This window comes from Dermacentor andersoni, chromosome 7 (assembly GCF_023375885.2).
Source record: "Dermacentor andersoni chromosome 7, qqDerAnde1_hic_scaffold, whole genome shotgun sequence".
NCBI lineage: Eukaryota > Metazoa > Arthropoda > Arachnida > Ixodida > Ixodidae > Dermacentor > Dermacentor andersoni.
In genome coordinates this window covers 40238921-40264072 of record NC_092820.1, presented here as the reverse complement: position 1 = coordinate 40264072, position 25152 = coordinate 40238921, and the positions used below count along the sequence as shown (strand labels likewise).

Sequence of the window (25152 nt, the reverse complement as noted above, 5' to 3'; positions counted from 1 at the left end):
TCGAACATGTACTTAACAAAGTTTATTTTACTTGTAATTTTCACTCGATAACTCTGTCCCATAAACTTTGGTGTTCCTGAAGGAGTGTGGCCGCTCGCATTTGCGAACGACGCATGCTGCCATCGGCGCTGCTGATGACTGGAATATTAACCACTTTAGTCTCTTAAAATGATTGTAATCGGGCATGTTTGCGTCAAGAGCGAAACAGACGATTCGCACAAATGAGGCCAGTCCTCGCGTATCTTGAAGATTAGTTGTTACTCTGCCACAGGTTCATGACAGTGCGAGTGGTTCCGGCCGCAGCCATAATGCGCTCTTTCAACTTCGCCATCATATCCGGTGTAAATATGATGTCGTGAGTAAGATGCGGCTTGCTCTCTTCACAACTCTTGAACACCCTGCCGAAGGCTACCGAATTTTGGGCTTTTTGCAAGCGTTTGACCCAATCCGGTTTGCCTTCGTCAGATATGGCGGCAGCTTCCTTTACTTTCTCCTTGGCGTCTCGGTCCACGCATTCCCAGACACCCCAGTGTCGCGTCTCTGCGCAGATCTTCTCAAGTAACTTCCGGTTCCGTCTCAACTTCTTCCCGTGCTCGCCTTCTTGGTCTAAAAAATCAGCGATCCTCAGGACTGACGTCTTGTTCTCTTCGACTAGTTCTTCGTACGTGAGAAAGAGCACGTTGTCGTCGAATCTCCTCTCGTACCAGGAGAGGAGGTCAGTGAGATAATCACCGCAGAGCGCACGGCCTTCGACGAACTTTTCGAAGAATGCTGGGAAAGCTTCGAAGGCTTCGTTAACGGTTCTGCCCTGAGAATTACAGAGCTGCTCGAAGAAGAAGACACTGCAGTCGTACGGGTTCCTTGCTACGTAAATGTACTTCGCGGAGTTCGCGCGATGAACGAGGTGAAACGGTAGATGGGTGCGGATGCTTCCAGGTCTTGGCATGGCCTGTGCAGCCTCGGAGCCCTAGAATAGCAAATAAATGAAGATAAGTACACCGTAAACGCAATATTCTGTAGTTTCTTCTAAGCATCCTTAGGGCAGTACAACTACCAACTGCCAGAACACTCTCAAGCTTGTGTTTTGACAAGAAGAAACAATCCTGGTTGAATAAGAAATGGCGCGGCATTACTAAAGGAAGTCACACTGACTTCATAAAGGACGAAGTAGGTGTTAAGGTGACGCGCAAGAAATTGCTCAAAAGTGTTTGATTCTTCTGTGATGGGACATATCTGTGACACCAGTTTTGAAGACTTTTGAATTCAGATAAATGAGATTTCTGTTTTCTGTTTGATTTCTGCTTCCTTTGCAGTGCAGAGAAAAATGCTTCTGCGCATCTTTATAAACACTACATGGATGGAAGCACTCTGTGCAAGCTCAGTGATTATCGTATTCGATGAATTGCATTTCCCTTATGAAGAATTGCCTGATATACCGTCTACAGTATGCAGCCGTCAATAACGATGTGTCGCAAAAACCTAGAATAGGAGAGATACGACAAGGGTCAATAGTTTGGCCATTATTGTTCATATCATTCACAACGATCTATCTGAAATTCCAAATTGCTAGTATATTATTCGGTTCGCTGGTGCTGCCAACGTCCTTTTTGTGGCCAAAACAATTCCGCACTTTAAGCAATTAGCTAATCAGTATTTATATCTATTATCAATTTGGCTATCTAAAAACAAACTACAAGTAAGTGTAAGTAAAACTAACCATATTATTTTCGGACGAAGAAATACCTCTTTGAACGAAGATACACCATTATTATTTAATGACACTAGGAGAAACCAGGAAGAAGTAAAGCAATTTTTAGCTGTCTTGTTTCAGAAAGACATGTCTTGGAATACACATGTAAAGAAGGGAACGAAAGAACTAAGTAAGTCTGTAGGTTGCCTCATTAAACTTAGTGGGCTACTGCCATAGTGGTTTAAAAAGTACTCTGTTGTACGCTATTTATTTTCACATTATCATGTTGCCTCTTGGTATGCAGCAAGTAACCAGAATTTGCGTCAGATATATGTTATAGAGAAATGAGTCCTGGGAATTTTAGACAACCATCATTGACGACCGCAGGACTTACGTATTCATCAGTTGTTTCCTACACATGAAATTCTTAACGTAACTTAGATATATATTTATAAACGAATCATCATCATCATCATCATCATCATCAGCCTAGTTACGCCCACTGCAGGGCAAAGGCCTCTCCCATACTTCTCCAACTACCCCGGTCATGTACTAATTGTGGCCATGTTGTCCCTGCAAACGTCTTAATGTCATCTGCCCACCTAACTTTCTGCCGCCCCCTGCTACGCTTCCCTTCTCTTGGAATCCAGTCCGTAGCTCTTAGTGACCATCGGTTATCTTCCCTCCTCATTACATGTCCGGCCCATGCCCATTTCTTTTTCTTGATTTCAACTAAGATGTCGTTTACCCGCGTTTGTTGCCTCACCCAATCTGCTCTTTTCCTATCCCTCAACGTTACACCCATCATTCTTCTTTCCATAGCTCGTTGCGTCGTTCTCAATTTCAGCAGAACCCTTTTCGTAAGCCTCCAGGTTTCTGCCCCATATGTGAGTACTGGTAACACACACCTGTTGTACACTTTCCTTTTGAGGGATAGTGGCAACCTACTGTTCATGATTTGAGAATGCCTTCCAAACGCACCCCAACCCATTCTTATTCTTCTGGTTATTTCAGTCTCATGATCCGGATCCGTGGTCACTACCTGCCCTAAGTAGATGTATTCCCTTAGCACTTCCAGTGTTTCGCTACCTATCGTAAACTGCTGTTCTCTTCCGAGACTGTTAAACAGTACTTTAGTTTTCTGCAGATTAATTTTCAGACCCACCCTTCTGCTTTGCCTCTCCAGGTCAGTGAGCATGCATTGCAATTGGTCTCCTGAGTTACTAAGCAAGGCAATATCATCAGCGAATCGCAAGTTGCTAAGGTATTCTCCATCAACTTTTATCCCCAATTCTTCCCACTCCAGGCCTCTGAATACCTCCTGTAAACATGCTGTGAATAGCATTGGAGATATCGTATCTCCCTGTCTGACGCCTTTCTTTATAGGGATTTTGTTGCTTTCTTTGTGGAGGACTACGGTGGCTGTGGAGCCGCTATAGATATCTTCCAGTATTTTTACATATGGCTCATCTACACCCTGATTCCGTAATGCCTCCATGACTGCTGAGGTTTCGACTGAATCAAACGCTTTTTCGTAATCAATGAAAGCTATATATAAGGGTTGGTTATATTCTGCACATTTCTCTATCACTTGATTGATAGTGTGAATATGGTCTATTGTTGAGTAGCCTTTACGGAATCCTGCCTGGTCCTTTGGTTGACAGAAGTCTAAGGTGTTCCTGATTCTATTTGCGATTACCTTAGTAAATACTTTGTAGGCAACTGACAGTAAGCTGATCGGTCTATAATTTTTCAAGTCTTTGGCGTCCCCTTTCTTATGGATTAGGATTATGTTAGCGTTCTTCCAAGATTCCGGTACGCTCGAGGTTATGAGGCATTGCGTATACAGGGTGGCCAGTTTCTCTAGAACAATCTGACCACCATCCTTTAACAAATCTGCTGTTACCTGATCCTCCCCAGCTGCCTTCCCCCTTTGCATAGCTCCTAAGCCTTCTTCTGGCTTTACTTCTTCTGGCGTTACCTGTGGGATTTCGAATTCCTCTAGGCTATTCTCTCTTCCACTATCGTCGTGGGTGCCACTGGTACTGTATAAATCTCTATAGAACTCCTCAGCCACTTGAACTATCTCGTCCATATTAGTAACGATATTGCCGGCTTTGTCTCTTAACGCACACATCTGATTCTTGCCTATTCCTAGTTTCTTCTTCACTGTTTTTAGGCTTCCTCCGTTCCTGAGAGCCTGTTCAATTCTATCCATATTATAGTTCCTGATGTCCGCTGTCTTACGCTTGTTGATTAACTTAGAAAGTTCTGCCAGTTCTATTCTAGCTGTAGGATTAGAGGCTTTCATACATTGGCGTTTCTTGATCAGATCTTTCGTCTCCTGCGATAGCTTACTGGTTTCCTGTCTAACGGCGTTACCACCGACTTCTATTGCGCACTCCTTAATGATGCCCATGAGATTGTCCTTCATTGCTTCAACACTAAGGTCCTCTTCCTGAGTTAAAGCCGAATACCTGTTCTGTAGTTTGATCCGGAATTCCTCTAGTTTCCCTCTTACCGCTAACTCATTGATTGGCTTCTTGTGTACCAGTTTCTTTCGTTCCCTCCTCAAGTCTAGGCTAATTCGAGTTCTTACCATCCTGTGGTCACTGCAGCGTACCTTGCCGAGCACGTCTACATCTTGAATGATGCCAGGGTTCGCGCAGAGTATGAAGTCGATTTCATTTCTAGTCTCACCATTCGGGCTCCTCCACGTCCACTTTCGGCTAACCCGCTTGCGGAAAAAGGTATTCATTATACGCATATTATTCTGTTCTGCAAACTCTACTAATAATTCTCCTCTGCTATTCCTAGAGCCTATGCCATATTCCCCCACTGACTTGTCTCCAGCCTGCTTCTTGCCTACCCTGGCATTGAAGTCGCCCATCAGTATAGTGTATTTTGTTTTGACTTTACCCATCGCCGATTCTACGTCTTCATAAAAGCTTTCGACTTCCTGGTCATCATGACTAGATGTAGAAGCGTAGACCTGTACAACCTTCATTTTGTACCTCTTATTAAGTTTCACAACAAGACATACCACCCTCTCGTTAATGCTATAGAATTCCTGTATGTTACCAGCTATTTCCTTATTAATCAGGAATCCGACTCCTAGTTCTCGTCTCTCCGCTAAGCCCCGGTAGGACAGTACATGCCCGCTTTTTAGCACTGTATATGCTTCTTTTGTGCTCCTAACCTCACTGAGCCCTATTATATTCCATTTACGACCCTCTAATTCCTCCAATAACACTGCTAGACTCGCCTCACTAGATAGCGTTCTAACGTTAAACGTTGCCAGGTTCAGATTCCAATGGCGGCCTGTCCGGAGCCAGGTATTCTTAGCACCCTCTGCAGCGTCACAGATCTGACCGCCGCCGTGGTCAGTTGCTTCGCGGCTGCTGGGGACTGAGGGCCGGGGTTCGATTGTTGTATTCATATAGGAGGTTGTGGCCAAGTACTGCACCAGGGTGGCCAATCCTGCTCTGGTGAGAGAGTGCGTTACCGGTTCTGGTCACCGGGATCAGGCCGCACTCCAGGCCTGTTTGTGCAATTTTCTCAACACACGTTTTTTTTTTTGTATTTTCCGGTGGAGAATAGCGCGGCACCGGGATTTGAATCACGGTCCTCTTGCACTGGAGACGGATACTCTACCGTCCCCGTAGGAGTTAAATTAAAAATTAATTTATGGGGTTTGACGTGACAAAACCACTTTCTGATTATGCACGCCGTAGTGGAGGACTCCGAAAATTTCGGCCACCTGGGGTTCTTTAACGTGCAACTAATTCTAAGTACACGGGTGTTTTCGCATTTCGCCCCCATCGAAATGCGGCCGCCGTGGTCGGGGTCCGATCCCGCGACCTCGTGCTCAGCAGTCTAACACCATAACCACTGAGCAACCACGGCGGGTCCCGCAGGAGTTGTACGCCTCATTTAACCTACAGTGGTGCCCTATTTGGTCAGTCAAGGTGGACCAATCTGAGCTCGGTTATAACGCATGGATGGCACTCGGCTAGAGAACCTGGTATTTATGACCTGCACATGTGAGTGTGAGGCCATACATATTTGAAGATATATATCTTTCTTTTTTTTAGGAGGGTTCCCGTACAGTGATAAAATGAAGGAAAAGACATTAAAAGAAAAAAAAAGAAAGAAAAAGGGGCGGAAAAAAAAAGGAACATAACAGGTGATTTGAACTCGTGACCCTTCGATGTTGCCCGGAAAGATAGCTCAGTCGGTTGGTTCGTCAGGCCCCAGGCTACTTTCAAGCGCCACAGCTCCTGCTCCGAGCCTCACACTTACGTGGAAAGAGGAATGGCCGCTCAAAGAGAAGAGCGAGCTCGAGCGGCTTTAGAGGCTAGGAAAACTGCCTTAAAATATTTAGATTTGAGGGAAAGCTTCGTTAACAAACTATAACACGGCAATCAGCACTCGAATACGACGAGAGAAATTACTGAGACGTGGAAAATTCCCTTGAAAAAAAATCTGGTTTGCTAGACAAATGCTTGTATGTATTGAACCTCTTTAAAGATGAGGGGTGAAATATGCGCTCACCGAGAGGGCATCTTCAGCACGAGACATCCACAAGGCACCTTACAGAGATGTGGAGAGCTTCGCGGCCGGAACGAAGCCTCCCTTCTCCGCCGGCCAAGAGGGGGAAACGCGCTTTCCGATCGCTCAAGGTTGCGCGGACAAAGCATAACTCTAGCGTCTAGGAAAAGCTTAACCAGATGCGATGGCGGCACGCATAGCGTGGGAAGCTAGCCGCCAGAATAACTATACCAAGGACTGCTGCTGATGAGGGCGAAATACCTTCGTGTAATTATAATAACCCTAATAGGACTACTTTCGAAAAAAAAGGAAACGGCCCAAAGGGCTATACTACGAGAGCTATGACTGATAGTTTTCTATATATATATATATATATATATATATATTCATCTCATCTATGGGATCGCATGCGCGCGCTGTTTCTTTGTCTCTGCGTGTAGTACAGTTAAGAGAGCCAGTTTAAGGGCGGAGAAGAAGAAAGAAGAGAAAAGCAAAAACTTCAGCGCCGTGGTTTTAAAGCGCACCCGTGGTAGAGAAACGGAATGCGATATAAGCGTGCGTAGCCATAATACGCACACGACAAACTGCCTTAAAATATTTAGACTTGAGGGATAGCTTCGGTAACAAACGATAGCACAGCAATCAGCGCTCGAATATAATTATAACCCTAATACTAATTGTAAATATTCATCTCATCTGTGGGATCTAATGCGCGCGCTGTTGCTTTGTTCTGTGTGTAGTAGTTAAGAGAGCCAGTTTAAGGGTGGAGAAGAAGGGAGGGAAGGAAAGTCTCTGAAGCAAAATTACAGCGCCGTGGTTTTAAAGCGCATCCCGTGGTAGAGAAACGGAAGGCGATATAAGCGTGCGTGGCCATGATACGCACACGACAAACTGCCTTAAAATATTTAGACTTGAGGGAAAGCTTCGATAGCAAACGATAGCACGGCAATCAGCACTCGAATATAATTATAACTCTAATAATAATTGTAAATATTCATTTCATCTATGGGATCTAATGCGCGCGCTGTTTCTTTGTCTCTGCGTGTAGTACAGTTAAGAGAGCCAGTTTAAGGGCGGAGAAGAAGAAAGAAGAGAAAAGCAAAAACTGCAGCGCCGTGGTTTTAAAGCGCACCCGTGGTAGAGAAACGGAATGCGATATAAGCGTGCGTAGCCATGATACGCACACGACAAACTGCCTTAAAATATTTAGACTTGAGGGAAAGCTTCGTTAGGAAACGATAGCACGGCAATCAGCACTCGAATATAATTATAACCCTAATACTAATTGTAAATATTCATCTCATCTATGGGATCTAATGCGCGCGCTGTTGCTTTGTCACTGCGTGTAGTAGTTGAGAGAGCCAGTTTAAGGGCGGAGTGGTTGGAAGGCATACTTTCTAGGAAAAATGGCCGCTCAAGGAGAAGAGCGAGCTCGAGCGGCTTTAGAGGCTAGGAAAACTGCCTTAAAATATTTAGACTTGAGGGAAAGCTTCGTTAACAAACTATAACACGACAATCAGCACTCGAATACGACGAGAGAAATTACTGAGACGTGGAAAATTCCCTTGAAAAAAAATCTGGTTTCCTAGACAAATGCTTGTATGTATTGAACCTCTTAAAAGATGAGGGGTGAAATATGCGCTCACCGAGAGGGCATCTTCAGCACAAGACATCCACAAGGCACCTTAGAGAGATGTGGAGAGCTTCGCGGCCGGAACGAAGCCTCCCTTCTCCGCCGGCCAAGAGGGGGAAACGCGCTTTCCGATCGCTCAAGGTTGCGCGGACAAAGCATAACTCTAGCGTCTAGGAAAATCCTAACCAGGTGCGATGGCGGCACGCATAGCGTGGGAAGCTAGCCGCCAGAATAACTATACCAAGGACTGCTGCTGATGAGGGCGAAATACCTTCGTGTAATTATAATAACCCTAATAGGACTACTTTCGAAAAAAAAAATGGAAACGGCCCAGAGGGCTATACTACGAGAGCTATGACTGATAGTTTTCTATATATATATATATATATATATATATATATATATATATATATATATATATTCATCTCATCTGTGGGATCGCATGCGCGCGCTGTTTCTTTGTCTCTGCGTGTAGTACAGTTAAGAGAGCCAGTTTAAGGGCGGAGAAGAAGAAAGAAGAGAAAAGCAAAAACTGCAGCGCCGTGGTTTTAAAGCGCACCCGTGGTAGAGAAACGGAATGCGATATAAGCGTGCGTAGCCATGATACGCACACGACAAACTGCCTTAAAATATTTAGACTTGAGGGAAAGCTTCGGTAACAAACGATAGCACAGCAATCAGCACTCGAATATAATTATAACCCTAATACTAATTGTAAATATTCATCTCATCTATGGGATCTAATGCGCGCGCTGTTGCTTTGTTCTGTGTGTAGTAGTTAAGAGAGCCAGTTTAAGGGTGGAGAAGAAGGGAGGGAAGGAAAGACTCTGAAGCAAAATTACAGCGCCGTGGTTTTAAAGCGCATCCCGTGGTAGAGAAACGGAAGGCGATATAAGCGTGCGTAGCCACGGTACGCACACGACAAACTGCCTTAAAATATTTAGACTTGAGGGAAAGCTTCGTTAGCAAACGATAGCACGGCAATCAGCACTCGAATATAATTATAACTCTAATAATAATTGTAAATATTGTAAATTGTAAATAAAACATGTAAAAATTGATTATATAGAAATATGACTATAAAACCTCCACCACAGTATGCTTCACGAGAAGCACCGTGAGGACACCACAAATCAGAACTAATTCTTGTAGAGAGCATATAAACTACCAAATTCGCATTTCCGAAATGGAGTAGAGCAAGAAACTAACTTCAATGAACGATAAATGAAAAGCATCTAAGTAGTTACAATATATTAATGTGAAAGATATAGGGTCTCTTCGGTGTTTCTCATGAATGTTTATTTATATTCTCTCATGTGCGCTTTGAATAATATAATTGTATGCGTGAATGCATCCTATGCTAAAACTATTGTTGAAATAATTGTCTGAGTTATTGTGTGCGAGAATTTTTTCTCATTAATGTTAAGTATTTGAGCGCATTTACATGGTGTACGTGAATAGTGCCTAATATATTTCTATATTCCGCGTAGCTGCTTACTGTTTGCTAGTTACAATTATAGTTTGTAGATAATTGCCTAATTTGTGTTAGGATTTACGTCGGAAGTACATCACATTTCATTGCTCGTATGTGTGTTTGTCGGCTTGAAATGTTGACTGGAGAAAGTCCCCCTCTCACGGCATGTGCATTTAGCTCTTGTTCCACGTCCTTCTGCATTTGGAAAGAAAGATTAAACTTCTTTTATTATTCCGCATAACGGGGCACTAAGTAAGTGGGCTCAAGTCGGCAATGATAGCATTCAAGGCTCACGTTGTTGTAATAATTTTGTTAAGGAAGCAAGAGTTGTTTGCTACGACTTGCTCCTGGTTGATGCCGCCAGGTGCTGACGCGAGACAGACAGCGCCCGTCTTTGTATGTTTGCGTTTTTTTCGTCTCTCATCAGACGCCGGTCGCCGCTGTCCTTTAACAATCTCACTGTGAGGGATAAAGTACACCGGGCGCCTGTGCTTTTAGCTCTGTTTACGCTGCCGCTACGGTCAGTCAAGTTCCTCGACTACCTCAATGATCACATCGTTTCACTTTGTCTCCATTTTAGCAGTCACCTCTGCCAGACAAATTCTACATTAAAATATATCGACATGAATAAAGGCAAACGTCTTCGCGTTCCAATGAAATTACATATTTCGGTGAGTGATTGTCTTACAGAATTTGGTGTTAAGATAACTACATTATCCTGTTGAACCAAATGACAAAAAACCCTATCCTAGTGTCCGGCACAAAAATAACGGAACCTCCTTTCATTGCGATATCAGTTATGCGGCCGCCACAGGTGTATACATGCTGTCGTCATAGCTGTGGTGTTTTGCTGTCACCGTGCCATGAGGGCTATTTATTCGTGCTGTGCTGCGTGCAACGGCGCATGCGCGGCACACGAGCTGGGAATTGAAGGTCAGGTGATGTGCTGCGGGTGCAAGGGTCAGCAATCGAACGCGACTGAGAGGGTGAATTGAGACGAGTTGTACCTTGATGCGTCATGTGTTAGAGCCAGCCTAGATCAGTGGTCACGCAATCTTTCAGTTTCCGAGGTTGCCCAATGAAATCCTAAAGAGGGCGCCAGCACATATAGATCGTTTTGAGACGAGCGTGCGTGGTACCAGCTGCCGAAACTGCCGAAACAGGTCATTCCGCCAGCGTTACCCGGCACTGCTGGCGCTCATCGAGTGAAGTATTTTATTGTGTGTATCTTGGGGGAGGTGACATCGCGCGCGTGATTGAGCGAATGTTTACTGCCGATTTGCACTGCGCATACCAACACAAGGCCTCGCGTAATATAATACAACTTTCAAATCATTGCCAGTGCTTCGCCCTTCGAGTGAAACTCGAAATCAACTGACTCAACGAATGCGAAATCAGTTCTGTGAAAACCGCAAGGTGCAGAGAATTTTGTAGAAGGGAATGGTAATTGGGCACCCGCCAGTATTGTAGTGCGAATCTATAAAGGATCTCCATAGGCGTTTCTCAATAGCAAAGCCTCGCCGTTGAAGAAAAATTCTTCCTCTTCCGGCAATCGAACCAAGGACCAACGCCTTTCTACGACTGCTGATCTACCATCTGAGCTAACCAGGATGCTGGCAGCTTGCAGAGCAACAGCTAATTAGTCTTCTAATCGAAATATCCTAACGTGGAGAAAACTTTAAGAAAGCAAAAAAAATTGCAAGGAATGTTTTCTATTAGTGCTTCGGTTTGTCGAATATTTTGCCATTAACCTGCGATCCATGAATCTGTAGTTGGTTAGCTGAGATGGTAAAACGACCATCCCGGATAGGCACTAGTCTCGGGTTTGAGTCGTGGTCGAGGACGAATTCTTCTCTTAAACTCTGAAGCTTTCTTTCTGTGAAGCCCATATGGGTTTCCTTTGTACCTTCGTGCTAGAAGATGGGCGGATATTATTTCTTTCCTTTCAAGCACAAGGTGCTGCAAGCTCCTTCATGTTCTTCTGAAAACTCCTCTAGCCATTGTACAGATAACCAAATCTTTTCCTATTTGGAAGGAGTCTCGGCCACAAACTAATATCTGAGGTCCAGCTACAAGCGCATGAGTACAGGGGCTGATTGCTGTACAGATACAGGCATAGGTGTGCGCTCCGCAACTCTGTTTGGATTTTTCGGAGCCAGTTCGAACAAACAACATGTTATTTAAAAAAAATTACAAAGATATGATTCACCCCCACAATTTTTTTTTTTCATATTTGAAGCTAAAGCCTTGAGCGAGGTTTTACTCTAGGTCCCTATAATTGAGTTCTGCTGCCTGTTGGCGATGGTACACTGCATTACTTATCAAATTGCTAGAAAGAAAGCGACAGCCATTCAAAACAGTCACTATTTTTCAGACATGTACTTCAAGCAGCAGTGTGACATATTTGCATTAGCAGAGTTCTCGACCCGGACTCCCTACGCTGCTGGTTATCAGTGCTCCAAATTTCCCCCACCTCAATCCACTGATGTATACGAGAACGATACCGGCGCACCGCACCGGACTGCGGAGTGTTCACCTTCTGCTAATTGAAATGGTGTGTTTTTTCAATGAGTAAATTACCATTCGAACTGTAGGCATCGCACAATCTTGGGGCCGTTACGCATGCCGACTATTAGATGATGATGATGATTAACCAACATTTATTGGACCCAAAATAAATACGTGGTGCACGCAGGCACCAGACAGGGTGGTTCCCTAGTTAAGGGACTCATATTCTCACGTGGTGGTGACGTTCAAGAACACAGTAGCAATACTGTGAAGAACAAAACTAACTTTTATTGGGCGAACCTGTGCCCACAAAAACAGGCTACACTTATAGCACAACGATAGCGGCGAACAGGGTCGGCGATCGTCGAAAATCTGATCAGCGGGTCAAGTGCGTCGGCTTTTATACAGCAGTCATCGAAGGTTCCAGACTAATCGTTGGGACCCGCATGCCTTCCACAAAGTTCTACAACATTCGAGTCACGCGATGAAATCAGATAACACAAGGTTCGGCGGCAACAGAGAGCGGATAGAAGCATCGATAACTTTCCAGAAACTTCGGATACATGCAGGCGCGTCCCGCGCTGTCCGATAACATTTGTTATGTGGCGAAACATGGTCGCCCGTTAAATATAAGTACACGTGTCAATACCCCCCTCTTAAAAAGCATCGACCCGATGCTGCAAACAAACGAAAGTAATAAAAAAAAAGCACACCTAACAAAGAAAACAACAAAATAAGGAAGTTCGTCAGCGTCCGTAAAAGGGTTTAAGACGCACCACGTGGACCACTTCAGATCGTGCGCGGCGTCGCTGTGAATGCGAAATGCCGTCTGGCACGACCTCATAGTCCAGTGCGCCAATACGTCGGATGACCTTGTAGGGTCCGAAATATCGTCGCAGTAGTTTTTCACTGAGTCCTCGTCGGCGTATCGGGGTCCACACCCAAACACGGTCACCGGGCTGGTACTCGACAAAGCGTCGTCGGAGGTTGAAGTGTCGGCTGTCCGTCCTCTGCTGGTTCTTGATCCGCGGGCGGGCGAGCTGTCGGGCTTCTTCGGCGCGCTGGAGATAGCTAGCGACGTCAAGATTTTCCTCGTCAGTGACGTGCGGCAGCATGGCGTCGAGCGTCGTCGTCGGATTCCTGCCGTAAACCAGCTTAAACGGCATGATCTGTGTTGTTTCTTGCACCGCCGTGTTGTAAGCGAATGTTACGTACGGCAGGACGGCATCCCAGGTCTTGTGTTCGACGTCGACGAACATTGCTAGCTTGTCGGCGAGGGTTTTGTTCAGGCGCTCCGTGAGACCATTCGTCTGCGGATTGTAGGCAGTTGTCCTCCTGTGACTTGTCTGGCTGTATCGCAGAATGGCTTGGGTGAGCTCTGCTGTAAAAGCCGTTCCTCTGTCGGTGATGAGGGCTTCTGGCGCACCATGTCGCAGCAGGATGTGCTCGACGAAAAATTTCGCCACTTCGGCTGCGCTGCCTTTTGGTAGAGCTTTAGTTTCAGCGAAGCGGGTGAGGTAGTCCGTCGCCACGACGATCCACTTATTTCCGGATGTTGACATCGGAAACGGCCCCAACAAATCCATCCCAATCTGCTGGAATGGTCGACGAGGAGGTTCGATCGGCTGTAGTAATCCTGCTGGCCTTGTCGGTGGTGTCTTGCGCCGCTGAAAGTCTCGGCATGTCTTGACGTAACGGGCGACGTCGGCGGTGAGGCGCGGCCAGTAATACCTTTCCTGTATTCTCGACAGCGTCCGGGAGAAACCGAGGTGCCCAGCGGTTGGATCGTCGTGTAGGGCGTGCAGTATTTCTGGACGCAGCGCTGACGGTACAACAAGAAGGTAGCTGGCGCGGACTTGTGAGAAGTTCTTCTTCACGAGCAGGTTGTTTTGTAGCGTTAACGAAGACAACCCGCGCTTGAATGCCCTAGGGACAGCGTCGGTGTTCCCTTCCAAGTACTCGACGAGGCCTTTTAACTCCGGGTCTGCTCGCTGCTGTTTAATGAAGTCTTCCGCACTTATTATTCCGAGGAAGGCGTCGTCGTCCTCGTCGTCTTGCGGCGGGGGTTCGATGGGGGCGCGTGATAAGCAGTCGGCGTCGGAGTGTTTTCTTCCGGACTTGTATATTACCGTGACGTCATATTCTTGTAGTCTGAGGCTCCACCGGGCCAGCCGTCCTGAAGGGTCCTTTAAGTTAGCTAGCCAACACAACGCGTGATGGTCGCTGACGACTTTGAATGGCCTGCCATAGAGGTAAGGGCGGAATTTTGCTGTAGCCCAAAGGGTGGCGAGGCATTCCTTTTCAGTCGTAGAATAATTGCCTTCCGCTTCTGACAGCGACCGACTAGCATAAGATATCACTCGTTCAAGTCCGTCTTTCCTCTGGACTAGGACGGCACCGAGGCCTAGGCTACTGGCGTCAGTGTGGATTTTAGTATCGGCGTCCTCGTCGAAGTGTGCAAGTACCGGCGGCGACTGCATGCGTCGTTTGAGTTCTTGAAATGCGTCGGCCTGCGGCGTTTCCCACTTGAACTCGACATCACATTTCGTTAGATGTGTTAGCGGCTCCGCGATGCGTGAAAAGTCCTTGACAAAGCGCCTATAGTAGGCACACATGCCAAGGAATCTGCGCACTGCCTTCTTGTCGATTGGCTGCGGGAACTTTGCGATGGCAGCTGTCTTCTGCGGGTCGGGGCGTACTCCAGATTTGCTCATGACGTGGCCTAGGAATAGAAGCTCATCGTAAGCGAAGCGACACTTTTCCGGCTTCAGAGTGAGCCCTGATGATTTGATGGCCTCTAATACTGTCGCAAGCCGCTTAAGGTGATCTTCGAAATTTCCGGCGAAGACGACGACGTCATCCAAGTAAACAAGACAGGTCTGCCACTTCAATCCTGCTAAAACCGTGTCCATCGCGCGCTGGAACGTTGTAGGCGCCGAGCACAGTCCAAATGGCATAACCTTGAATTCATAGAGGCCGTCTGGCGTGATGAAGGCGGTCTTTTCGGGATCCCTTTCGTCGACTTCTATTTGCCAGTAGCCAGACTTGAGGTCCATCGATGAGAAGTATTTAGCATTTCAGAGTCGATCCAAGGCGTCGTCCATCCGTGGGAGGGGGTATACGTCTTTCTTCGTGATTTTGTTCAGTCGACGATAATCAACGCAAAAACGTAGGGTTCCGTCGTTTTTCTTCACTAAAACGACTGGAGACGCCCACGGGCTTTTTGACGGCTGGATGATGTCGTCGCGCAGCATTTCGTCGACTTGTTGTCTTCTAGCTTCGGCCTCTCGCGTCGAAACTCGGTAAGGGCTCTGGCGTAGTGGTCGAGCGCACTCTTCGGTTATTATGCGATGCTTTTCGACTGGTGTTTGTCGATTCCTCGATGACGTCGAAAAGCAGTCTTTGTATCGTCGAAGCAGGCTTCTGAGCTGTTGCTGCTTAATCACGGAGAGACTTGGATTTATTTCGAAGTCTGGCTCGGGAACTACGGTCGTCGGGGTAGATGCAACAGAATCCGAAAGGACAAAGTCATCGCTGGTTTCCTGAATTTCCTCGATGTATGCGATCGTCGTGCCCTTGTTGATGTGCTTGAACTCCTGGCTGAAGTTTGTCACCAACACTTTCGCGTTTCCTCCGTGCAGTCGAGCGATCCCTCTTGCGACGCAAATTTCACGGTCGAGGAGTAAACGTTGGTCGCCTTCGATGACGCCTTCTACGTCAGCGGGTGTATCGGTGCCGACCGAAATAACAATGCTGGAGCGAGGCGGGATTCTCGCTTGATCTTCGAGCACACTTAAGGCATGGTGACTACGAGAGCTCTCCGGCGGTATCGCTTGATCTGTAGACAGAGTTATCGACTTCGACTTCAGGTCGATGACTGCGCCGTGTTGGTTTAGGAAGTCCATGCCGAGAATGAAGTCTCGTGAACACTGTTGGAGGACAACGAAAGTGGCAGGGTAAGTCCGGTCATAAACTGTAATTCTTGCCGTGCAGATCCCAGTCGGCGTAATCAGGTGTCCTCCAGCGGTTCGAATTTGAGAGCCTTCCCATGCAGTCTTAACTTTCCTGAACTGGGCGGCGATGGGTCCACTCATGACGGAGTAATCGGCTCCTGTGTCTACTAAGGCGGTGACTGCGTGGGCGTCGAGAAGCACGTCGAGGTCGGTGGTTCTTTGTCTTGCGTTGCAGTTAGGCCTCGGCGTCGGATCACGGCTGCGTCGTGTTGAACTGAAGCTGGAACGTCGCGTCGTCAAGTCGTCTTTTGTTGGTGTAGTCTTGGCTTCCTGACTTCGTCGGGACGGCGGCGTGTCGTCATTAGGTCGTCGAGATGGTTTCTTCGTCGTCTTCGGCGGCGGCGGAGGATCTTCGTCAGTTCTACGAACAGCAACCGCACCTCCATCGGTTGCTGCTTTTAGTTTTCCGGATATGGGCTGACGGACCGGCCTCGGGCTGGGCCAGTGTATGGTCGGCGCTGCGGCGACAGGTAGCGGCCTGGTGACGGCGAACGGGACGGTCGTCGAGGGCTCCACTTAGTAGCGGCGAGGTAGTCGGCGATGTCACGAGGGCGTTGACCTACCCTCGGGCGCGAAGTGGAATTTCTATTTAAGGCTTGAATTTTCTTAAAACGATTTTCAAATATTTGACCATTTGAAAAGAATAGAAGCACGAAGTTTATAAATTCATATCACTGCATCAAGAACTGATATCGCGGTTCTGTAAAGGGCATCCATTAGATCATTCAAAGCGGACAAATTCAATGTGTCATTTTACATCTTACATCAATTTGTTACGTTGGTTACAAGAGTTTTGCAAAAGTGTTATTTCCCTATTAATAAATTTTTGTTATATTCATGTGTAACGTATCAATTTTGTCCGCTTTAGATGTACTATTTGATACAATTCACAGAATTGTATTACCATTTTTCATTGTTGAGTTACAGAGTTGTAAACTTGATAGTTTCGTTTTTAGAAAATCTTCAATTTTCGCCAATTTTTAATAAAACATTGACGACCTAACTCGAAAATTCGAAACCAACAGTCACTAGATTTTAAGTTTTTCATTTAAATGCAACAAACCTCGTCAAATTTGGTGCAGTGGTTGCCGTGAAAAACGAATTCTCCTTTTACATGTATTTGGATAGGAGCACCCGAGCTAAAGCTTCCTCTTAAGGGCTATTGGAACTCCGGCATCGGAGCCAGCAGTCAAAGAAGTAGAGGACAAAGTGACTCGTGAGTGCGAGCGATGGTTCGAAGCTCGGCTGAGTGCTCTTGAGCGCGACCGGCCAGGACTGGGGCCTGCTTGCGTGGAATGAGGGACTGCGCCGTTCCTACATTAGCACCCGTAACGTTGGTCCGCGGCTGCGTTCCGGGACGGACCATGATCGTGGGGAAGGAGGGCGTTGTCCGTTCCATGGACGGTAGCGACGCCTGCCCAGCCTGGTTTGTGGTCATCTCCACGGTGCGAGCTGCAGCTCTGGCCTTCGCTGAGAAGTGTTTCCGCCGACTCCTCCTCTGTCTGGCATGGGTCTGGCATGGGACAGCTGTCTATTGTGTGCTGCTGTAGCTCCCAACGCTACGATTGGAGAAGGGACCTGCCGGTGCGATTACTGCATCAGCTCGATGCAGTACTGCATCAACGCGACAAGTTGTCGAAGCATGGGGACCACGCGTGGCTCCAAAGCCGGAGGCGTGGCCGCGTCCAGGGAGTCGGAGAAGTCGGAGAGCGACGACTACTGGACAGTTGACGGTAAAGGAGCGGCCAAAGCACGCAAAGGCAAACTGTCGCAGAAAACAGCTCGGAAGAGCCCCTCATCAGGTTCTTCCGAACCGAGAAGAAGAGCGGCGCGTCGTCTTCGTCTGAGCCCGAAGAGGGCGTAGTCTAGAACTGTGCCGGCGGCTCCTCGGTGCCGGCTGGCGGCAATGGCGGTGGAGACGATGACGACGATTCCGAAGAGGAGTTCACCAATGGCTACAACGGGAACCTCGTGGGAGCTTGAGCTCAGTTGCCTACGATAGTGGTAGCGGCACCGTTCGAGCTAGAATCATCACCGTCTGCTATCTCCCCGTACCGTTAACTGCGTGGTGCAGTGCCGTGTGGTCTCTGTGCGGTGGAATGGCAGCGAGCGGGCGGCTGCTACTTCCGGCGACCTTCTGCGTGCACTCATCAGAATGATGTCCAGGAGGAAGACCGGACCATCTGTGCCTGCGGGAATGGTCTAGGGCCTTCTGGTTCCTGCAAGACCTCGACAAGTCGGAGGCTCCACCACCTGTCTACCGCATCTTCGCGAAGCGTACGTCCGGGAACCCAGCCAGGTATAGCGCCCTCGGATTCCTCGAAGACCTCGGTGACCGAACGTTACTTGCTCCGCCGATCCTCGTTCAGTACAGCAGTGTGCAAGGTTTCCCCGCCACCGGGGTCGCGGTGCCGTCACTGCAAGCGCCCGTGGACCAGTGCCATCATCACCTTCGCAGAGAGAGGGGCGGTATGGGAACTACGGCATCGGCGAAAGAATTCAAAGAAGTAGACGACAAAGTTACTCGTGAGCGCGAGCGGTGGTTCGAAGCTCGGCTTGCCGCTCTTGGGCGCGACCGGCCAAGACTGGGGCCTGCTGGTGTGGACTGAGGGACCGCACCGTCCCAGAGGACTTATATTTTTTTTTTCAAAAGGTTGCCAGAAAATGATAACGTAAAGAAATTGTACAATATCTACAACTCCGTAGCAAACCAATACTGAATTTCTCTGACAGCATTTGTGACAGCATGTGAAGCAGCAATATGATGAACACCACGAAGCTTACGCGACGATGCTAGGGCTACTGCAAAACTTCTGCTCACGAAGTACAGGTAGATCTCACAGCGGTACATAATTTACAAAACGTTATTTTTGTCCACCTAAATGTTATATAGCGTGCAGTAAAAAACAGCGAACAACGGATGTTGCCTGAGCGGACGTTACGAAAAGTTATTTTGTTCTCTTCAGGGCAACTGCTTTCCTAATGAGGCAGGAAAAGGTGTGGGCGAGAATATGTGAAAAGTGTGAAGTCTAAAATCAATGAATAAAACTTTCGCAAGTGTGATGTTGTCTTTATGGCAGTGTTAAAGGGTTCTAAATTTGATGCTTGACTTTTTCCTAATCTCACCAATATTTGTAAGACAGATTATTGATTATGTCTAACAAAATCTGTAATCAGCACTCACTCAAGTTGCATGTTTCTTTAAGGGGTAATGAACCTCATCACATCCAGGACAGTACATGACGATGCCAAACGGAATTTTTTGTTGTATTCTTTGTAAGTAAAGCTACTATAACAATTGCTAAACTTTATCATTTCATTAAGTTCACATTACGCCAAGAAAAATCTAGTCATTACATGCGAATTGAAGAGCGGAACTGCGTAACTGCAGATGAGCAGAACGTGAGCTCTGTAGAGCGACGTATCCGCGTCTTCTGACTGTACTCCGTTGTATATCCGCACAATATTATGAAGATGCTTTTGCAGGGGTCGTGGTCATTTACCACAAGTGTAAAAGCATAATGTTAACAGCACCCTGCGCATTTCCTAACGGACTGAATGCGAAACCAGTAAAGCGCGGAATGAATGCTGGCTCCGACACACGTTTTCTGTTGTTCCAGCGACTCGCTGCTTGCAGCGTCTGTCGTAACTAGCCTGAGGGCACTAAAGCATATAGCCAGCGTGTGTACCGCAATCAGCCATGTACTGCTCACCGACTGAAATCACCAAATGGATCCCTTAAAAATGCAAGCAAACAATGTCAGGCCACGCGACAGCAGTGCCAGTGCACCATCACAGAAAACGATCATGTATTAGGAATTTTCTTTTTTAAAACCAGCATGTAATCGAACCACCCACCCTACTCAGTTAGCATGCCGAAATACGGCAAGAATTTCAAGCCTATCATTGATAGTATGCAAGGTATATATGATCCACTATATATTCACAGTACACTTTGGTAGAAAAATACTATTTGTTCTTGACTGACTGACTGTTATTACCAGGAACAACACTTAGTTTAAACGCGGACGTGCCCAGCAACGAACGCGTAAAGGAGTTTGTTCTTCTTCGACCAGCGACAAGTCACCTTTTCATCCCCATTCATTTTGCTTTCCTCGTTATATTTCTGCATTACAGTTTCAACCTCACTTACACTTTCCTTGGCTTCGGTGGATCTTGGCTTTCTATCGTCCTGCCCTAATAGGGTCCTTTATAACACCAAGGGCATGATTTTGAGAATGAACAGCGTGGTCGAAAGCGCGATCGTTTACGGTCAGTGTACGGACGTTTTTAGCCTTCATGACATAAACATTGGACGCAACTGTGCAGACAACAAGGCCACGCTTACCTGCATTTCGAGGTGCGGTAGATGCGCCGCATGATCTATGAGCGAAGCTGGTGGAGCCCTCTCGTGGAAGATGTAGTAGATAATCTCTTGCACCCAGTCGCCGCCGCTTTGGGGGAAATGTGTGACGACGAAGATGTCGTCCGGCGCAGGCTGGTAGCACAGCGCCGAGCGGACACTGTCCTCGGGGTAGAATTTGCTGATGGCGGCGCCATCTGCCACGTGACGGCTGCGGCTCTCGGGCATGGTTTTCTGGTAACATACGCAGTTTATAGCTCATATTTGTGCATATTTGAACAAATAATTTGCAGACTTCTAAATAACATTCATAAGGCTCGTCAAGTCATTCTATTTTACCACGTGAGACCTTTCGAACAGAAACTCAAAAATTTCATCCAGACGGTAATGCCGGAGAAAGTAGACATCTTTATTTTTCCTCAATGGCTACTTTGAGGCAACACAAAAGTTATGTTTTTGTAGATTTCAGTGCAAGTACATGCTTCACCTACAAAGAAATCACATGTGTTCGTCACGCTTTGTGATGCGAAACCTCTAGTGCTAATTTTCATGTGATGAAGCTTGGTATTTGAACGTCATAAATTCTGCATGACTGACTTTTCTAAAACGTAAGCACGCTGTATTAAGAGCTGCTTTCAAAATAGACAGCGCAAAAGAACAGATAGTGCAGATCCCACGCACTGTGAGAATGAAGGTTAGGTGAACCATTTCGTAGGTAGTTCGCTATCTAGTATTGCTTGTGGTTCGACAAGGCGATAACAGATGGACCAACGTGTTTTATAGCATAAGCTATTATGGGCTCATTCTACCAGCCGTTTCGATTGGCGCTGTTTTCTGCCGCCGCCGTCGTAATATGAAATGAGCCAGCCAAGAGACCCTTAGTACTTCCAAAGGGTGTGAGAAGTCGCTTATACCGCTTCGCTGTCTCTAAAGTATCAGTTATCACCCCCACTACCATATGTCCGTGAATCGGTTTCTAATGCTGACATACCTGTCTTTTTAGTCGAACGACTTCTGCGGCTTTCGAGGTTAGTTAGGCGGCGAATATCTATGTAGAAAGTTTACTTGCAAGTTTCAACACACTTGATTACTCCGCAACAAGCGAAATCAAAATGTGGTTGCCGTTTAGCAAGACGAAAGCGTGTTTTTCTAATTACTAAGCTGGAAGTGCAAAAGTTTGAAGACTGCCAAACTCGGGGTTTACAAACATTGCCTGCACATATAACGCATAATTGTCGGCGCAAACTTCTGCAGGTAAGACCCTAGCTTTTATCAATTTAGTGATTCAAACATAAGCACTCCCACATCCTACATAAACATCATCCACAACTCTACATAAACATCATGCTCCTCACGAATAGGCTCTGTTTTACATTAAGTTCTGAGCAAAGGAACATGTCCTTAAACAAAACATCTGCAATCAATTAGCCATCGTGCCTGGGTATAGTAGTACGGATCCTCTTACCAGTGAAGTGAGCGTACGTTTTGACTGAAGCACAAATAAGAACTGACTGTTACTCCCTGTCACAGCTTCACGGGCACACTAGATTTGAATATAAAAAGGACGCCCGAAGAGGCAATATTTCAAAAAACTGTGCTGTGTGAGGCGCACATGTGGCAGAGACAGGAAAAAAGGAAAGCCAGGAAAGCGTACTGCCACACTGCAACTGACACGTGCCCTTCTCGTGGCAAGCCGAGGTTGACAGCCGAGTAGTGAATCAACAAACGTTACAACTTGCACGTGGGAGAATTTTTTTGTTATTTGAGTCCTGACTGTCACATTTTTGTCGCTATGACCCTGGTAAGCCAGTTCGTCGGTCAAAATGAGCCGTCACAGCTACATATGTGTACATCCGGCCCACATGAAGCAAAGCGCAATAAAAAATTACTTGCATTTCAGGCTTAGAGACCCCATTGAGAAAAATCACTGCGGAGCGTTTTATTTTTTAGACACCGGCAATATGAGTCGTTAACGGATTGCACGCGCGTTTTCAAGCATCAAACGTCACACGAGTTAAAGAAAGGTTCTTTTTAACTTTGACTCCATTTACTGTTGAAGTTCCTGCTGTAATTCGACTAATAGATCCATTGAAGATACATTTGACCCTGCGCTTTGCTAACATCAGTGCTGAATTTCTGAAAATACATCTATTCTTGTGATTTCAGTATAATAACTAAAATATTTAAAGAATACCTCGCCACATGTCGCCATTCCAGTATAAGAAAAATTAAGCTAGGCATTCGACTCCAGACGGTAAGTATTCGTCATTCTGTTGCTCTGTTATGCTTACTACACAAATATATTCACAGCGTAACGCCATCCCCACTGCCACTTGAAAAACCATTACGTGCATCCAGGCGCCCTAATAATCACCTCAGCATCAAACGCATATTTGGTAAAACTAAAGCTTTCAATTCTTCGGCTTTGCCACAAGCCATCGCACTTTGGAACGATCTTCCATATGCCATTGTTTCAATCACTAACCGTGAACATTTCCGTGAGCGCTTATACGCACATATTATGAACTGAGAGTGCATAATGATGCATTCTTTTGTTCTGCTTACTGTTACTTTCCTGTGTTCTTGTTCATGCTCATCACGTATTTTATTGTATAATCGCCATCACAGGCTCCGGTCGGAGCCTGGGATGTACCTTTAATCTAAAAAAAAAAATGTGCTGTTCCGTCAGAATAAAAAATAATAATAATTGTTCCTCTGCACAAATTTGGCAGCAAGACATCATCTACAAATCATTGCACCACATCACTAACCAATACCTGCCGCAAATTACTAGATCGTAGTATTGTTGGCAACGTTGCACATATTCATGAGTTTAATTCATTTTTTCGCCATCACAACACGGATTTGGCAAATATTTATGATGTGAATGCACATTATTAACATTTACTCACAGACTACACAAGATCCGTGAACTTTCTTCTTTTCCCGATTGCGTGTTTTTTGATTTTTCAAAGGTCTTTGACGAAGTGTGTCATAAACGTTTACTTTAGAAACTGAGCAAATTAAAACGCCATCGTAATCTTCTAAAGTGGATAGAGTCATTTTTCATCAATCGTTCCCAGTTCGTAGCAGCTAAGTGTCTCAACTCACCTGATAGCCACTTTCAGTCAGGTGTGCCGCAAGGCTTCGTTCTGGTACCTCTAGTATTATTTATCCGTAATAATGACTTACCTTCAGCGATAACATGTGACGAACATAATTTCAGATGAATGTGTAATCTTTAGAGAAATAACTAAACAACATGACAGCACCTCGCTTCACGCCGGCCTTAATAACGTCAGCACTTGGTGCCGATTGTGGCAAATGAAACTTTACGTGGACAAGTGTAAATCTGTGAGAGTATCGCGATCTAACGATAACCTGCCTGTGTACTAACTGAGTGACATTGCTCTATAAACGACAAGTTCATATAAGCAGCTGGGCGTGCATATACCATGGAAGCTAACGTGCAATCATCATGTTGAACACATTATTAACAAAGACAACCGCTTGGTGCCATACGTCCACCTAACTTTTCTCGTGCTCGATGTCCTCTAATATTACTGTTTTGTATATTCCCGTTAATGTCGAACTCAGAACGTACTGCAGCTATATCGGACTGCTTCGACGAAAACTTAATCCATTCCCTTGAACTAACCCAAGAGAGCGAAACTCATTTTATTCTTTCGAACTACAACCATACTGCGAGCGTACCTTCAATGAAATCAAATCTGGGCCTTCAGTCACTGGCAACACGTCGAAGGATCTCGCGCCATCATTTTTTTTTCATAAGCTGTATTGCACCCTACTCTTTACCGAAAATCCACGCTGCGACTATATTACTTATCTCACCGTACTGATTATCAGCATAAAGTTAGAACTTGTTCACGTAACACACCACCATTGTTACGCTTATTTTTTGCTTCGTACGTCGAATGAATGAAATGAACTTCCCGCTGATATCGTTTCTATTACTACCAATGAAAATTATCAAAAAAGACTAGCTAACACTGTATGTTAACAAGCATTTGTAGAGTAATGCTGGTTATATTTATGTTGCTTATATTTTGCATTGATAGTCCTGTAGCTAATACCATTCCAGCTAGCATTGTTCCACTGAATACTAGAAAATATTCCGTGTGAACTGTTAATATATTTCCTCCCTATTTCTGTGTGGCCCACTCCCCTGTATAACGCGAAAGGGCCCCAATACAGTCAAACAAACAAACAAACAAACAAACAAACAAACAAACAAACAAACAAACAAACAAACAAACAAACAATGGAACGAACAAACAAACAAACAAACAAATATATAAAGAAATAAGTAATTTCTGTTGGCTTTATATGGTCATGAATAACAACATCGAGCCGCTCTGTTTCCCTTCTGCTCTTGTTTATATATTATATTGTAACGTGGCGAGAAAAAGAGGTTGAAGAACGGAACGACGACGGTCTCAGGGGTGAGCAGCAGCATTTCAACAGCACTCTTCCTGATCGATCACCTCTGCCATCCCTAATCTGTAAATAAGCACACAGTCATCCGTAACAATTTTGATGGAAGTGCGGGGTAATGATTACTGTACATCTATGTATATATCCCCTATTTGCGTGTTTATAACGTGCATCATTTCTAATGAAACCTACCGTCAAATGTGAATGCGCGTTATAATCACAACTAATTCTACTCAAAATAAAAAGCGAAACCGCTTTTTACCACAAAAGAAAAGCACCTCTATGCGAGGTAGCTAGCCATAATGCCATCGGACGGACGTTGTTTTGTTACGCCTCGGTCAGCAGTCGCCGAGTTCCACTATGCTGTACGTGTGTCATTTCTAATGCATTCAATGGAACTGAAGATGACTTTCTGTGGTCGGTAGACAACGAAAAGGAAGTGTCGTCGTAGTCCGATAGCGACTA

General features: G+C 45.8%; 1 protein-coding gene across 1 annotated transcript; it reads right to left on the bottom strand.

The window, feature by feature from the left end:
* LOC126535306 (amine sulfotransferase-like) lies at positions 1-20531 on the bottom strand. The gene is made up of 2 exons (XM_050182200.3): positions 20218-20531; positions 1-967 (listed from the first exon to the last, which is right to left on the bottom strand). Exons 1-2 carry the CDS (start codon positions 20458-20460, stop codon positions 251-253), a joined length of 960 nt encoding a protein of 319 aa, XP_050038157.1. The 5' UTR covers positions 20461-20531; the 3' UTR covers positions 1-250.
* Positions 20532-25152: the final 4621 nt, after the last annotated feature.

Bases quoted from the DNA above. Each gene is read 5' to 3' on its own strand.
- LOC126535306 (XM_050182200.3), bottom strand. From the start codon at position 20,460: ATGCCCGAGAGCCGCAGCCGTCACGTGGCAGATGGCGCCGCCATCAGC. The intron at 968-20,217 runs GTAAGCGTGGCC...TTGCTATTCTAG, and splicing joins TACCGCACCTCGAAATGCAG to GGCTCCGAGGCTGCACAGGC.